General features: G+C 45.1%; 1 protein-coding gene across 1 annotated transcript in view; it reads right to left on the bottom strand.

The window, feature by feature from the left end:
- The window catches only part of tlx2 (T cell leukemia homeobox 2), a 66,335-nt gene that overhangs the window by 13,770 nt on the left and 35,098 nt on the right, over positions 1-17,467 (bottom strand). Inside the window, exon 2 of the mRNA XM_063045145.1 lies at positions 6,266-6,503. Coding sequence (XP_062901215.1) covers positions 6,266-6,503 — 238 coding nt within the window. The remainder of the gene's footprint in view (positions 1-6,265; positions 6,504-17,467) is intronic.

The raw sequence follows: 17,467 nt of genomic DNA, 5'->3' as shown, positions 1-17,467 counted from the left end.
TAGGGCTTGCCATTCAAGGGCCTTGGTATTTCTATACCAGGCTGTGACGCAGCCAGTGAATTTACTCTCCACTACACGTCTATAGAAGTTTATCAGAGTTTTGAGCTGTCCCTCCATTGGTGCTGCCTGACCTGCTAAGTCCCACCTGCATCTCCAATGATGCTAGGGATAAAAACACAGCTCTTTAATATCTCCTATCCATTCTACCATTCCGGAACAGAGAGTGGGAATAAAGGGATCCTATTATGGCCGGCTGCCGGTTACCAGTGGAGTTCCACAGGGGTCGGTGTTGGGACCGCTGCTTTTTACGATGTATGTCAATGATTTGGACTATGAGATTAATGGATTTGTGGCTAAATTTGCTGATGGTACAAAGATAGGTGGAAGAGCAGGTAGTGTTGAGTAAACAGAAGGCCTGCAGACTAAGATAGTTTAGGGGAATGGGCAAAGAAGTGGCAAATGAAATACAATGTTGGAAAGTGTATGGTCGTGCACTTTGGTGGAAGAAATAAATGGGCAGACAATTACTTAAATGGGGAGAGAATTCAAAATGCAGAGATGCAAAGGGACTTGGGAGTCCTTGTACAAGACACCCTAAAGGGATTGAGTCGGTGGTGAAGAAGGCAAATGCAATGTTGGCATTCATTTCTAGAGGTATAGAATATAAGTGCAGGGATGTGATGTTGAGGTTCTATAAGGCACTCGTGAGACCATACTTGAGTATCGTATGCAGTTTGGGCTCCTTATTTTAGAAAGGATATACTGACATTGGAGAGGGTTCAGAGAAGATTCGCGAGAATCATAACCGGAATGAAAGGGTTGCTGTATGAAGAAAATTTGGCAGCTCTAAGGCTGTATTCCCTGGAGTTCAGGAGAATGAGGGGGGATCTCTTAGAAACATTCCAAATGTTAAAAGGCCTGAACAGATTAGATATGGCAAAGTTATTTCCCATGGTAGGGGAGTCTAGGAAAAAAAAAACATGACTTCAGGATTGAAGGACGTCCATTTAGAACAGAGATGCGGAGAAATTACTTTAGTCAGAGGGTGATAAATCTGTGGAATTTGCTGCCAGGAGTGGCTGTGGAGGCAAAGTCATTGGGGGTATTTAAGGCAGAGATAGATAGGTTCTTGATTAGTCAGGGCATCAAAGGATATGGGGAGAAGGCAAGGGAGTGGGTATGACTGGAAGAATTGAATCAGACCATGATTGAATGGCAGAACAGACTCGATGGGCCAAATGGCATTCTTCTGCTCCTATATCTTATTATTATTGTTTATTTACTTTCATTTAGAGATACAGCACAGAACACACCCATCCAGCCCAAACAGTCACACCGTCCCTCGATGGGCCAAATGGCATTCTTCTGCTCCTATATCTTATTATTTATTGTTTATTTACTTTTATTTAGAGATACAGCACAGAACACACCCATCCAGCCCAAACAGTCACACCGTCCCTCATCGTGGGACAATTTACAATGACCAATTAACCTACTAACCTGTCCGTCTTTGAAATGCGGGAGAAAACCGGCGCATCCGGAGGAAACCCACATGGTCACGGTGTGTTGCCCTTAAGGCATTTATTTGACTTTGTTGGGTCTACGCTTTAAATGATTTGTTTGTAACTATTTTCTAGTTAAAGGTTGATAATTAAGTTACAGTATAACAAAGGTAAATTCATTTTCTATGGTATATCGCGGCATGTGATGACGTCACGTCCGGTTTCGCCGCGTTTGATGTGTAACTTCCGGTTCAGGAAGGTGTAAAAGTGGGTGCCATGCGTGTAAGTTCCTATGAAAGTATTTGAAGTAAAAATATTAACGCGGTTTCTGTTAAGGAAGTGGCAGTTCGGGTGGCGCACGTGTCGGCTTTTCAATTTCAAACGCGGGGTGGGCTCGGGCCCAGTGGCGGTTTGATGGGAACCCCCTCGCCTGCTACTCGGGGCGGCTGGAGACACTCGCTAACAGAAGAGAGTGCACGTGGTCTCCAGAATGAAACAAACGCTGTATATGTTTATATTTTTTTATCAACAGTTTTCACCATACGATGTTAATGTGGAAGAGTGAACAGTAAATGGTCAACCTTACTACGACTCTGTCTTCATTGGCTCTGGTTTAACTTGGTGTTTCGTCAGAGTTTCAACACATTGCACGAGAACACTACACACAGGGAGAACATACAAACTCCTTACGGACGGTGCCAGAATTGAACTCCAAATTCCAGAACACCCTGAGCTGTAATAGCGTCACACTAACTGCAGCACCATTGTAGCTGTCTTAGTTTGATAAATCTACTGATTTAGAAACAGAAGGTGACCTTCTAACCCATTGCTTCATGCCTGCTTCCAAAAGAAAAATTCCACAAATCCACTCCCGTCACTGCCGTAGCTCTGTGATTTATTCTCTTTCACACTTGGCTGTCAACTCCCCTTTGTTTCTTTTGCCACTCCCCTAACCCAGGCGTAACCCCATATAAGATCATAAGGCATAGGACCTGAATTAGGCTATTCAGCCCATCTCTCTATTAACTCTTACCAACCCTCCACACTGCCCCACAAAGATGAACTCTTTATCTCTCACTCTACCTTGTCATAGCCATAAAACATATCATCATTAGATATAGGAGCAGAATTAGGCCATTCAGCCCTTCAATGCTGTTCTATCATGGCTGAGTTATTTCCCTCTCAATTCCATTCTTCTCCCTGTAACCTTTGACACTCTTACTGATCAAGAACCTATCAACTTCTGCTTTGACTTGGCCTCCATAGTTGTCTGTGGCAATAAATTCCATAGATTCACCATACTCTGGCTAAAGAAACACCTCCTCAATGAAGAGGGGTAGTATTGATGGGTGAAAGGATTGGTATGGATGTGTTGGGCTAAATGGCCCAATTCTCTATGACTGTGACTCCATAAGACTCTAAGACCAGAAGACTTAGGAAAATTCCAGAAAATGAAGAGATTGCAGATGCTGGAAGCTGGGGCCTCTACTACATATATCGGCATGGTAACGTCGTGGTTAACATAAAGCTTTAAGGCATAGCGATCATAATCGTGGTTCCATCCCCACCACTCTCAGTATGGAGTTTGTACGTTCTCCCCATGTCTGCATAGATTTTCTCCTGGTGCTACGGTTTCCTCCCACATTCCAAATACCTATGGCCTAGTAAATTGTTATCACAATGTGTGCTGGCAATATTGGAACCCAAGTGCAGAGGAAAGGTAGACTCCAATGTAGAGATGATGATGAGAGTTTATTCATAATAATCTAAAAGGACATCGGTGGCTCGGTCAAGCAACATTGCCAAAAGTAAGACATGAGGAAATCTGCAGATGCTGGAAATTCAAGCAATACACACAAAAAATGCTGGTGAACACAGCAGGCCAGGCAGCATCTATAGGAAGAGGTACAGTCGACGTTTCGGGCCGGGACCCTTTGTCAGGACTAACTGAAAGAAGAGATAGTAAGAGATTTGAAAGTGGGAGGGAGAGGGGGAGATTTGAAATGATAGGAGAAGACAGGAGGGGAGGGGTGGATCTAAGAGCTGGAAAGTTGATTGGCAAAAGGGATACCAGACTGGAGAAGGGAGAGGATCATGGGACGGGAAGCCTGGGGAGAAGGAGAAGGGGGGAGGGGAGTCCGGAGGGTGGAGAGCAGGCAAGGGGTTATAGTGAAAGGGACAGAGGGAGAAAAAAGAGAGAGAGAACAAAAAGGGGGGGGGGAATAACATTCTCAAAACTAGGATCCTGTGATTGCTGCTAATCAGGCATCCACTCAAATAATACGAGTACATCAAAATAAACTTAACAAGGCTAAACAGAAAGCACCAGGAGAACACATTACAAAGAACGAGTCACCAGAGGAAAACACAAGGAACTCGAAATGATTAATGACTCTCGTTAAACAACAATTAACCAATTAAGGTGCTCTAAAATCCTCAGAACCCTACGCTTTCCAGCGCCCCGCACAGGCCCAAAGAGCTCATTGCAGTTGTGGGCATGATATGTTGGCACCAGAAGTGTGGCGACTCTTGTGAGCTGCTCTCAGCACAATCGTTGAACTGTGGTAGTCAGTGACACAAACGATGCATTTTACTGTATCTTTCAACGTTTCAATGTACAACTGACTAATAAAGCTAATCTTTATCTAAATCTCTTCAGGATGTGAGAAGACACCAGAGTACTTGGAGGATCCCCTCGCAATCACAGAGAGAATGTGAGAACCCCACACAGTATTGAACCAGGAGCAATAAGGGGTCAGCTCCCTTTCCTGCAACACTCTCCACCTGTCTCTTCAAATATCCATTAATATATTCAGTCAAGGTAAATACATTCAAAATTCAGAACTAAACATGAACCAGTTGTCATTTGCAGAATCTAACTATAGGTATTGTTGGCTTATAGATTCATAGGGTTATATAGGATGGAAAAAGGACCTTCAGCCCAACTCGTCCATGTGGACAAAGATGTCTGTCTATGCTAATCCTATTTGTTTGTGTTTAGTCCCTATCCCTCTAAACCTGTCCTTGCCATGAACAAGTTTCTTTTAAATTGCTCCTGCCTCTACCAATTTATCTGCAGTTCAGTCCATATACCCACTACAGTCGGTGTGAAACAATTTCCCCTTAGATCCCCTTTAAATCTTTCCCCTCTCAACTTCAATTCGCAAATGTCTACTGATGTACCATGGAGAGCATTCTGACTGGTTGCATCACCGTCTGGTATGGAGGGGCCACTGCACAGTATTGGGAAAAGCTGTGGAAATTTGTAAACTCTGCCAGTTCCATCACGGGCATTAGCCTCCCCAGAATCCAGGACATCTTCAAATGATGATGCCTGAAAGAGGCGGCATCCATCATCAAGGGCCTCCATTACCCAGAACATGTCCTCTTCTCATTGCTAACTCCAGGGAGGAGGTTCAGGAGCCTGAAGTTACACACTCAATGTTTCATGAACAGCTCCTTCCCTTCTGCCATCGAATTTCTGAATGGACGTTGAACCCATGAACACAACCTCACTCACACACACACACACACACACACACACTCACACACACACACACACACACACACACACACACACACACACAAGGAAATCTGCAGATGCTGGAAATTCAAGCAACACACATCAAAGTTGCTGGTGAACGCAGCAGGGCAGGCAGCATCTCTAGGAAGAGGTGCAGTTGACGTTTCGGGCCGAGACCCTTCGTCAGGACTAACTGAAGGAAGAGTGAGTAAGAGATTTGAAAGTGGGAGGGGGAGGGGGAGATCCAAAATGATAGGAGAAGACAGGAGGTGGGGGGGATGGAGCCAAGAGCTGGACAGTTGATTGGCAAAACGGATATGGGAGGATCATGGGACAGGAGGCCCAGGGAGAAAGGAAAGGGGGAAGGGGGGAAAAACCCAGAGGATGGACAAGGGGTATAGTGAGTGGGACAGAGGGAGAAAAAGGAGAGAGAGAAAAAGAATGTGTGTACCTACACTCTGTCCACCAGAGAAACCAGGATCTCCCAGTGGCCGCACATTTTAATTCCACGTCCCATTCCCATTCTGACATGTCTATCCACGGCCTCCTCTACTGTAAAGATGAAGCCACACTCAGGTTGAAGGAACAACACCTTATATTCCGTCTGGGTAGCCTCCAACCTGATGGCATGAACACTGACTTCTCAAACTTCCGCTAATGCCCCACCTCCCCCTTGTACCCCATCTGTTATTTATTTATATACACACACACTTAAAATGTGAGAGGGAGTAATTTCAAAGGGGATATGAAAAGCAAGTTTTTATTCACACAGAGAACAGTGGGTGCTTGGAATGTGTTGCTGGGCCGATGGTAGAGGCAGATACATACATTAGGGATTTTTAAGAAATGTTTAGATAGGCACATGGGTCTGAGGAAAATGGAAGGATATGGACATTGTGTAGGCAGAAGAGATCAGTTTAGTTGACCAGTTGTTTGGTGTGGCACAACAGTGTGGGCTGAAGGGCCTGTCCCTGTATTGTACTGGTGAATGTTCTATGGTCTAAGTTATACTCAGTGATGAAGTACAGCGTGCCAATTGCCTTCTTCACCCCTCTGTCTTCTTGCGAATCTGAAATACTCAGACTGTAATCTTAAGACTGCCCTCCTGTGTTCCAGCTTCTGTAGCCTGAGAAAACAGTCCCTCTTTAGAACTCTCAATTCTTTGACAAAATGCATCATAAATGGTACAATGGGCTTGAGGGGCCTCATGGCCACCTCGTGGTCCCTGTAGTGCCGTTACCTCCACTTGGTTCTTCTGTTCTGGAACCAGGTCTTGACCTGGGCATCGGTCATCTTGAGAGCCTTAGCCAGTGTTGCCCTTTCAGCCGAGGCCAGGTATTTCTGTCGATGGAAGCGTTTCTCCAGCTCGCAGATCTGTAGGCGGCTGAACGAGGTCCTGGGCTTCTTCCGCTTTGGAGGTGTGCGGTTCTGGTACGGGTGTCCGATCCTCCTGGCCGTGGTGAAGGGAGACAGGGCAGCTAGTGAGATCAGAGGGGAGAAGTCATTGGAATGAGAAGGACAACAAGACCATCACAAACTATAAACAGCTACTAGTACTGGACCAACTGGATGAGAGCAGGATGCTCCCAGTGGTTGGGAGGTCCAAGATCAGGGACCTCCACTGAATGATGAGGACTAAATCGCTTAGGATTTGAGGTGAGGAGAATACTTGGCAACTGAAATCAGCTGAAACCTTACCATTGAATATGAAGATCTGTCCTGGGCCCAACATTAATGTTTTTACGAAGAAGCTACAACAGCAGCCGTATTTCATTCAGAATTTGAGGAGAACGGGTGCATCACCAAAGATATTCACAAATTTCTACAGATCTACTGTGGAGAGCATCCTAACTGGCTAATCGCTGTCTGGTATGGAGGGGAGGATCAGTAAAAGCTGCAGAAATTTCTAAACTCAGTCTGCTCCAAAATGGGCACTAGCATCCCCAGCATCGAAGACACCATCAAAAGGTAATGCATCAAAAAGGTGGCATCCATCATTAAGGACCTCCATCACCCAGGACACGCCATCTTCTCATTGCTACCATCTCATATATAAAATAAATAAATAAACACGCATTTCTTAATGTAATAGTTGCTTTTTTATGTATTGCACTTTACTGCTGCTGCAAAACAACAAATTTCATGACATATTTTAGTGATATTAAACCGAATTCCTAAGTCTGATCATTGGCACTGGTAAAGCGATTACATCATTAACAATTGCTCTCCCATGCCACCCCATTAAATCAAATTCAATTATTTTTAAAGGGGTTTCTTAGGGTACTTATGATATTTTCATAATACTCAGTACAGTGTTTAGAACATGTAGATCAAACTGAAAAATTGGCATCTGTAGCTAGGATACACTCCAGACCCTGTGACGGTCGGCAGTCCCGGATATACAGTATCCAGTAGAACTGCGGACACTGTACACCACCCTCTCCAGGGAGATTCAGGTGTTCTGAGTGAGTGAGACGTAGGGAAGTGGGTAGTGGGCTTTATTCTGTGTCTAACCTGTGCTTTTCCTGGTCTGTCTTGGAGGCCTATCCTGGGGTTGTAGGACTGTTCCTGTGGGAGGGTGGGTGGTAGGGAGGGATGGGGCTGGTTTTACAGTAGATCTGTTGCTCAATGTGGGCATGTTATGTTGGTGCCAGAAGGTGTGGTGACACTTGCGGGCTGCCCCTAGCTCATCCTTAAGTAGTGCTGGTTGTGCATGCAAGCAACACATTTCCCTGAATGTTTCCTTGTACCTGTGATAAATAATTGAATCTGAATCTAGACATGTGGGGGAGATTTATTCTGTGTCTGATCTGTGCTGTCCCTGTCCTGGGAGTGTGTGAGTGTAGGGGAAGATTTATTCTGTGTCTGATCTGTGCTGTCCCTGTCCTGGGAGTGTGAGAGTGCGGGGGGAAATTTATTTAGTGTCTGATCTGTGCTGTCCCTGTCCTGGGAGTGTGAGAGTGCGGGGGGAAATTTATTTAGTGTCTGATCTGTGCTGTCCCTGTCCTGGGAGTGTGAGAGTGCGGGGGTAGATTTATTCAGTGTCTGATCTGTGTTGTTCCTGTCCTAAGAGTGTGTGAGTGTAGGGCGAGATTTATTCTGTGTGTGATCTGTTCTATTCCTGTCCTGGGAGTGCGTGAGTGTAAGGAGAGATTTATTCTGTGCCTAACCTGTGCTTTCCTGTCCTGGGGCTGTGTGAGTGTAAGGGGAGATTTATTCTGTGCCTTTCCTGTGCTTTCCTGTCCTGGAAGTGAGTGAGTGTAGGGGGAGATTTATTCTGTGTCTGATCTGTTCTGTCCTAAGACTGTGTGAGTGTAGGGCGAGATTTATTCTGTGTCTGATCTGTGCTGTTCCTGTCCTGGGAGTGTGTGAGTGTAGGGGGAGATTTATTCTGTGCCTAACCTGCGCTTTCCTGTCCTGGGAGTGAGTGAGTGTAGGGGGAGATTTATTCTGTGCCTAACCTGTGCTTTCCTGTCCTGGGAGTGAGTGAGTGTGGGTCAAGGGCTTTACAGAGTCATGGAGTACTACAGCATGGAAACAGGTCCTTTGGTTTATCTAGGTAATGCCAAAGTGTTGTTCTGCCTAGTCCCATCGACTCACACATGGATCATAATGCTCCATGCCTCTTCCGGCTAAATACTTCTCCAAACTTCTCTCAAATGTTGCAGTCAAACCGGCATCTGCAACTTCCTCTGGCAGCTCATTCCACACTGACACCATCTTCTGAGGTGAACCTCATAGTTCGCCCTCTGTGAACTGTGAGATTCTCCATTAGGGTTCCCTGAAACATTTCATCTTTCACCTTAACCTATTTCTCCTGGTTGTAGTCTCACCCAGCCTCAGTGAATAAAGCCGGCTTGCATTTACCCTATCTATACTGATAATTTTGTATACTTCTATCAAATCTCCCCTCATTCTCTCATGCTCCAGGGTATAAAGTCTGAACCTTTTCAACCTTTCCCTGTAACTCACGTCCTCAAGTCCCAACAGCATCTTTGCAAATTTTCTCTGCACTTTATCAATCTTACAGTTATCTTTCCTGTAGATCGGTGACCAACCCTGCACGCAATCATCCAAATTTGTTCTCATCAATGTCTTATACAACTTCGACACAGCATCCCAACTCCAGCACACAGTACTTGAGAGGAAAAAGCCCGCATGCATTCACCTTATCTACACCCCCTCATAATTCTGTATAGAGAACACCTATCAAATCTCCCCTCCCTCCTCATCATGCTCAGTACTCGACTGTGTGCTGAGTCAACTACTGTACGCTCTGTTCGCACATGCCTGCACGCCCAAACACCCGAGTAATCATATTGTCAACATGGCTGGTGACACAACTCATCACGAACAACGATGAGACAGCCGCTCTGCAGGAAAGCTCACCAACATCTCTGCTTTCTGGGGAGGCTGAAGGGAGATGGACTTTGCACATCCATACTCAAGGCATTCTACAGAAGTGTAATAGACTGCATCCTAATGAGCTGTAATACCGCACGTAATGGAAACTGCGCTGCGGTGGACAGAAAGGCTCTACCATGGGTGGTCGAAACTGCCCCATGCATTACCAGCACCAGCCTACCCACCATCAAGGGCATATATGAGGAAAGGGACTGGAAGAAGGCCAGTAACATTATGAAGGATCCCACCCAACTGCTCATGGACTATTTGTCCCATCAGGGAGGAGGCTACACAACATCCACGCCAGGACCACCAGACTCAAAAACAGTTACTTTCCCCAAGCAGTGAGGCCAATCAACACCTCCACCCACCAACCCACCCCTCCACACCCCCAACCACCACTACTTTATCATTTCCTCAGTCACCTTATGTTTCTGTGCCTAGCGTCACTTTATGGGCATACAATCAATCTGTGTATATAAGCAATCACATATATTTATATTTATTGTGTTTTTAAATTATTATTGTGTTCTTCACCTTACTGTGTTTTCTGTGCTGCCTTGGATCCAGAGTAACAATTAGTTTGTTCTCCTTTAAACTTGTGTACTGGAATTGATAGTAAATGGTCTTGAATCTCCCAGCAAAAACGTCCTAAGCTATTCACCTTTATTCTGTGTCTAGTCTCCGTGGAGACTGCCGCGTTCCGGCTTTGACATAACATTTACGCAAAGAGTTAAACGAAAGCTATACTGCCATTTCACAGCACAACACCCTGTGCTGTTTTGTTGGATTCCATGGTTGCAGCGGTAAACTGGTGCACTGACTCACTGGTTGTCAGTGCCCCAGGGCTGATAGGACCCCAGATATTACTGTGCAAGTTGAGATTGAATCAGGGTTGAGTCACTGATATTTCACGTCTGGGTGGCACTTTATGAATGGACAAGGAGAAAGTTCTATAGAAGTATAAATTTCAAGATGTCATTTCTGCTGCAGCCTCTACTCCCTTTTCTCTCTCCTCCTGATCTACCCGATCCCTATCTTGCCCCCTCTTGCCTGTGTGTTTGAGTGGGTGGGAGGGAGGAAAGGGGCTTGTTTTGCTGTTGTTTTATTGCATGCTGTGTTCTGTTGTATCGTGTTCTTTGTTGTTCTGCCGAACATGGTGGGCAAGATATTTTGGCGCTGGAATGAGTGGTGAATCGAAAACACAAGAGATGCTGCAGATACTGGAGAGCCATAGTAACATGCTCAAAACGCTGGAGGAACTCGGCATCCATGGAAATGAATAAACAGATGGTGTTTTGGGCGAGACCCTTCTTCGGGCCCAAAATGTTGACTGTTTCTTTCTCTCCACAGATGCTGTCTAACCTGCTGAGTTTCTCCAGCATTTGGTGTGTGTGAGATGACATTTGCAGTCTGCCCCCAGCACATCCCTAGGTTGTGTTGGTTGTTAAAGCAAATGTCTCATTTCACTGTATGTTTTGATGAATAAATTTGAATCTGAAAATAATCAGAAATGTTACCGCTCCTACCCATCATTTACACACTTCTCCCACAGGTGACCTTCCTTCCAATACATAATCTACCCTCTTCTCCCATCAGATTCCACCATCTTCAACCCTTCTACCTATCATCTCCCAGCTTCTGACTCCATTCCATTCTATCAGGCACCTATTGTTCAACTTTATTTGCCTCCGAAGTGTCTGATATAATGGAGTCCTGACCAACAAAGACCTACAGGTACCTTTCCCTAGAAAATATCAGTGAATGTGTAGCATTTCTGAGAAGTTTGTGATTACTGTTATTACATCAGTTAAGGCTATTCCAAGATGTAAGTTTACGTCACCATATACTACCTTGAGATTAATTTTCTTGCAAAAAAAAAATACAAATCCTGAAAATAATTTTAAAAAGTAAATAAATAATACGGAGAACGTGAGTTGCAGTGGTCTTGAAAGTGAGTCCATAGGTTGCGGGATCAGCTCAGAGGTAAGGTGAGTGAAGTTATCCACTCTGGTTCAGGAACCCAATGGTTGAACTGTTCCTGAACCTGGTCGTGTGGGACCAAAGGTTCCTTTATCTTTATTTGATGGTAGTGATGAGAAGAGAGCATGGCCTGGATAGTAAAGGTCCTTAATAATGGAATCTGTGATGCAACCTGTCAGGATACTCTCCACTGAGTATCTATAGAACTTTCAATTCCCATTTGTAAACTCACATTTATAAATATTTATAGACAGTTAACAGTCACTGACCACTTTATTAGGTATTTGCTTGTAAATGCAAATACCAAATCAGCCAACCACGTGCCAGCAACTCAATGCAAAAATGCATGCAGACATGGTTGTCGTTCAGATGAAACATCAGAATGGGGAAGAAATGTGATTTAAGTTACTTTGGCCTTGGAATGATTATTGATTATTTTTCCACTGAGATTGTGTGACACTAAAACTAGAGGTCATGAGTTAAGAATGAAAGGTGAAATGTTTAAGGGGAATGTGAGAGACGCTTCTTCACTTGGAGGGTGGTGAGAGCATGGAACGAGCTGCCAGTGCAACTGGTAGATGCGGGGTTGATTTCAACATATGAGAGAAATTTGGATAGGTACATGAATGGGATGGGTATGAAGGGTTATGATCAGGGTGCAGATTGATGGGTCTAGGCAGGTTAATGGTTTGGCACAGTCTAGATGGGCTGAAGGGCCTGTGTCTGTGCTGTTGAGGTCTATGACTCTATGGTGCCAGACAGGGTGGTTTGAATAAATCAGAAACTGCTGATACCCTGGGATTTTCACACACAACAGTCTTTAGTGTTTACCGTGGATGGAGTGAAAATGGAGGAGGAGGAGAAGATGGCAGCGCAACAGCAGTGCGCGCGGCCTCTCCGGTGAATGATATCTGTAATCTGTCAAGTAGGGGACCATGCACAATTCTGATTTCATGGAGACGGACGTGAGAGTACGGAGGAACATCTGGAAAACTTCTGAAATGCCCGCTTCGCTGCCGCTGCTACTGTGTGGTAACCGGAATCTCCGGAGCAGAAGGCCCCGACTCCTCGGCTTTGCTTGTTTCAGCGGCTGGGGTGAGGTCAAAGGCGCTTGGCAGAGGATGGCACTCGGGAGGCTGTATCAGAGGGGCTGGTCGGAGGCTCAAAGTTTTCGGACGGACGGACTCAGTGTCGACTGTGGTCGGCTGCTTCCAAGGCATCAGCAAGTTGACAGTGCCTGGAGGTTTATGGCAGGGAGTTTCTCCCTTTTGCTGCCTGCTATTGGGGACTCGGGAGTCGATCAACTCAGGGACTTTGAGACTTTTATTTACCGTGCCCATGGTTTGTTCTTCATCAAATTATGGTATTGCTTTGCACTACTGTAACTATATGTTAAAATTATGTGATTCTGTCAGTGTTAGTCTTTGGTTTGTCCTGTTTTCTGTGATATCACTCCGGGGAAACATTGTATCATTTCTTAATGCATGTATGCATTTCTAAATGACAATAAAAGAGGACTGTGTGTTCTCATAATCTAAATCTAAAAACAAAAAAAAACATTCAGGCAGTGGCAGTTCAGTGGGTGAAAGTATTTTGTTAATGAGAAAGGTCAGAGGAGAATGACCAGACTGGTTTAAGTTGACAGGATGGTGCCAGTAACTCAAATAACCACGTGTTACAACAGTGGTGTGCAGAGGAGCATCTCTGAACACAAGACATGTCAAACTTTGAAGTAGATGGGCTACAGCAGCAGAAGACCATGAACACACAGAGAATGGCCACTTTATTGGATACCTCCTGTGACTAATAAAGTGGCTACTGAGTCACATTCATAAACTGTAAATTAAACTGATGTGATTAGTGTTAATAAAGGAATGTAACAATTAGCCTGTGTGTTACTAGGTAGAGACGGCAAAGATCAAACAGGGTGCCTGACTTTAATCCTTATTTGATGACAGCTGCTGAAAGAAGGTGGATATTTGTGTATAAGGATAACTGCACTTCAGTTTTCATTCAGATCCTCCTTTTCTGAGTCATAAATTCTGCCAATTCCACAGCAGGGATGTGAACACGTAATGCAGGTAGTAGAGAAAATATGCCACCTTTTCGGTCAAGTAAACAGAGCCTCTGAGAAAGACTGACAGAATGTTGCACAATGACTCTGTTTCCTTAATATCCCTTTGCTTTGCAATATTCAACATTGTGTTACTTGACAGGAGCACCATTGAGGGTGTCATGGCCAGCTGCATCACGGTCTGGTATGGGAACTGCAAAGCTGTAAGACCCCTGCAAACGATTGTGTGGACTGCTGAGATGATAGTCGTAATACCTCTCTTCCACCCATCAGTAATACTTATCAGGAGCACTGCATACCCAGGGCCCTTAGCATTGTCAAGGATCCTTCCCATCTGTCCCACAACCTCTTTGACCCCCTACCATCAAGCAGGAGGTACTGTAACATTAGGACAAGGACTGTTAGGAAGGGAAATAGCTACTTCCCCCAGGCTGTGAAACCACTGAACTCCCCACCACTACCCAGGTCCCATCGTGTGTGAAGCGCCAGTAGTGTTATACTGTTAACTTGTATCATAAATGCACTTTATGCTTAATGTCAATCTTCTGGAATATATTTTATTATTTGTTAATTTATTTGTGGCAACATTACTTTGTGCTGTGTGAGAGTTATATGTACTGTGTTACGCACCTTGGTCTAGAGGAACGTTGTTTCGTTTGGCGGTATACATGTATAGACTTGAATGACCATTAACTTGAACTTGATCTTGAGCAATATTCCTCTCCATTTCAATGGGTCATCACCTTGTTGTGGTGGAGAGGCTTTGAGTTCCTGAGATTCCAAGAGCAATACTGCCTGGAGGTTAACTCCTGGTGGGGTCACCCATGGAGGTAAGGTCAAGGGGGAGGTTCCAGAGAATGTGCGATTTGGCCAAGACCTCAGCATTGGAGCTGGCAGAAGATGATGACACATCACAACTGCAGTGAAGGTGGAGGAAAGTTGCAGTGGTGAAGGTTTCACTGTCACCTTGCACTCCACACTACTGGACCCTGACCCAGATCTACTGAGGATCATGTGGTGGCTGCCCATGTATCAGCCTCCCCCACATAAAAAAAGTCAGACACAGGCATTCTCCATTTAGGGAATCCACTGCCCCTTTAGGAGAACATCATACTCGATTTGAGTAATCACACTACTATTCGAAGAAAACCAATATTCAAACAACAGGAGGATGATAGTTACCTTGCAAAACCAGTGTTAAACCACTAGGGAGGAAACTAGTTTGCATGGACTAGATGGGCTGAAGGATCTGCTTCTGTGCTCTAGTGCTCTTTGCCTCTATGACTCCATTTCCACTGTATCTGCCCTCAGCCTCCTCTACTGCCAAGATGAGGTTAAACACACACCAGGGGAAGCGCACCTCATATTCTCCCTGGATAGTCTACAACCCAACAGCATGAGCGTTGCTATAACTTCCAGTAACTGCCTGCCCCATCTTTTTGTCTCTCTTCTTCTGAGCTATCCGGCCCCTGTCATCTTCACACTCATCTCACAAATTTCCCCCCTCCCTCCTCCCCCTTCCATTGATCCCCACCTCCCTTCCTTTATTCAATGTTCTACCTTCTTCTCCTATCAGGATTTACCATCTCCCGCTCTTTGTCACTCCCATCTATCCTCTCCCAGCTTCTGTCACCACTCCTGTTCTCCACCCTCCCTTATCTGCTGATACCTTTTATTTGGAGTTGCGGTGTGGTGACGAATCTTTGGGATCAATGAGCCCCACCCCACCCAGTTACACTCATGTGACCAATTAACCAATGTGTCTTTGGATTGTGAGAGGAAACCCACATGATCACAGGAAAAACATACAAATTCCTTACAGACGGCAGCAGAACTGAACCCAGGTTTCTTGCACAGTAATAGTGTTATCCTAACTGCTACACTACCATGCCACCCTGGATCTACCTGTTAGCTTATGCTCTTCCCTTCCCTCCACCTCTTTACACTGGCTACCTCCCCTCTATCCTCCAGTCCAGATGAAGAGTCTAGACTCAAAACATTGACTGTCCATTTCCCTCCTCAGATTCTGCTTGACCTGTTGAGTTCCTTCAGCATGTGACAACAATAAACCTTACTCACATACTTACTTATTGCCCATTATTCCATCTCTGTCTGTCCTTGGCTATTTCCCTATGGTGCCCCATGTATGGTTCAGGGCCCTCATTTCTGCCTGTATGGGACAGCACCAAGTTCTCTTTGGCCTCCTATGTTTCCTCCGCCCATCACAGATCCAACGAAGTGCTGTCTTGGTGATGGAGTTGGCCTCTCTTCTCCTCACGTGCCCAATCAATGTCCAACACTTTTTGGTCCAGGAGGTGTTCAGGGCTTCCTTCAACATGGCAGTAGCTTCCTCACAGTTTCCACTACTGTCAGTCATGCAAGTCCCAGGTGGAGACTCAGGAATACCATCGCACACAGATGTCGAAGGATTCTTCATTGCTGTTTCCGTAGCAGTTTTGTTTGACCAGTCAGGGTTGTTAGCCCTGAGCTGAACCCCTGTACCTGGAGGTCTGGTGGACCACTCTTACTCTGACCTCTACCGTTTGACCTGTTTGGCATTGGTGACCCAACAAAGAGCCAAAGCACAAGATTCTGACTCTACCCAATGCAGCTCTCTGGGTCATTGAGGCACACAAGCCTCCAAACCCTACGACAAAGTTGTGGTCCTCTTGGAGAAATAATAAACCAATTTACCAAATGCAGTCTCGCCAATGTGTTGTACAGTTATAACATTAGCTTTTTTTCTGGTTACCCACTCTCCTTGTAATGAATAGAAGTTGCATCCTATCACTCGTTTTAGAATATAAAAGTAAGGATGAAATGTTGGGGATTTATAAAACACTGGTGAGGCCTCCCTTGGAGTACTGTGAATAGTTTTGGGCCCCTTGTCCAAGAAAAAAATGTTCTGACATCGGAGGTAGTTCAGAGGAGGTTGACAAAAATGATTCCAGGATTGAAAGGCTTAATCATCAGAGGAATGTTTGATGACTCTGGGTCTGTACTCACTGGGACTTAGAAGAATGGTTGGGCGGGGTGGTGATCTCATTGAAGCCTAGCAAATGTTTGAAGGCCTAAATAGAGTGGATGTTTCCAACAGTAGGGGGTCTAGGACCCGGGGCACAACCTCAGTATAGAAAGAAATCCATTTAGACTGGAGATGAGAAAGAATTGCTTTAGCCCGAGGGTGGTGAATCTCTGGAGTTCATTGCCACAGACAGCTGTGGAGGCCAAGTCACTAGATATAGTTAAGGCGGAGGTTGATAGATTCTTGGTAAATCTGGGTGTGTAAGATTACGGGGAAAAGGCTGCAGAATGGGGTTGAGAAGGGAAATGTATCAGCCATGTTCAAATGGCAGTGCAGACTTGACGGACCGAATGGCCTAATTCCGCTCCAATGTCTGATAGTCTTATAACCTCTCATTGCTGATTAATTCAGTTGCACCTTAACCATCTTTCCCACAGGCTAACCAATGGGCTGAATGGCCTAAATCTTCTCCTATTTCTTATGGTCTTAGAGTCAATGCCTCACTTGGTCTACCTTGACAAGCTAGACTTTAGTCCAAGTCTATCTTGTTAAACCTCCTCTGCAATGGGGGGGGGGGAGGGGAAGGGAAGTGGATCTAATTGAAAACTATTGAAAAATGAAAGGCCTAGATAGAGAGGAATTAGAGAGGATGTTTCCACGAGTGGGCGAGTCTGGATCCAGAGGACACAGCCTGAAAATAAAATGTCCCTTTAGAATGGAGATGAGGAGGAATTTCTTTAGCCAGAGGATGGTGAACCTGTAGAATTCATTGCCTCAGACGGCTGTGAAGGCCAAGCCATTGGGTATATTTAAAACGGAAGTTGATAAATTCTCCATTACTAAGGGCATCAAAGGCTGTGGAAGAAGACAGGAGAATACGATTGAGAGGGAAAATAAATCAGCTGTGATGAAATGAGTCGACTAAATGGAACGAATGCCTCCATTCTGCTCCTATG

Source organism: Mobula hypostoma, chromosome 4, assembly GCF_963921235.1.
Source record: "Mobula hypostoma chromosome 4, sMobHyp1.1, whole genome shotgun sequence".
In the NCBI taxonomy this organism is placed as follows: Eukaryota; Metazoa; Chordata; class Chondrichthyes; order Myliobatiformes; family Myliobatidae; genus Mobula; species Mobula hypostoma.
The sequence above is the reverse complement of the archived record's forward strand: the minus strand, read 5'-3'. Positions and strand labels throughout refer to the sequence as shown.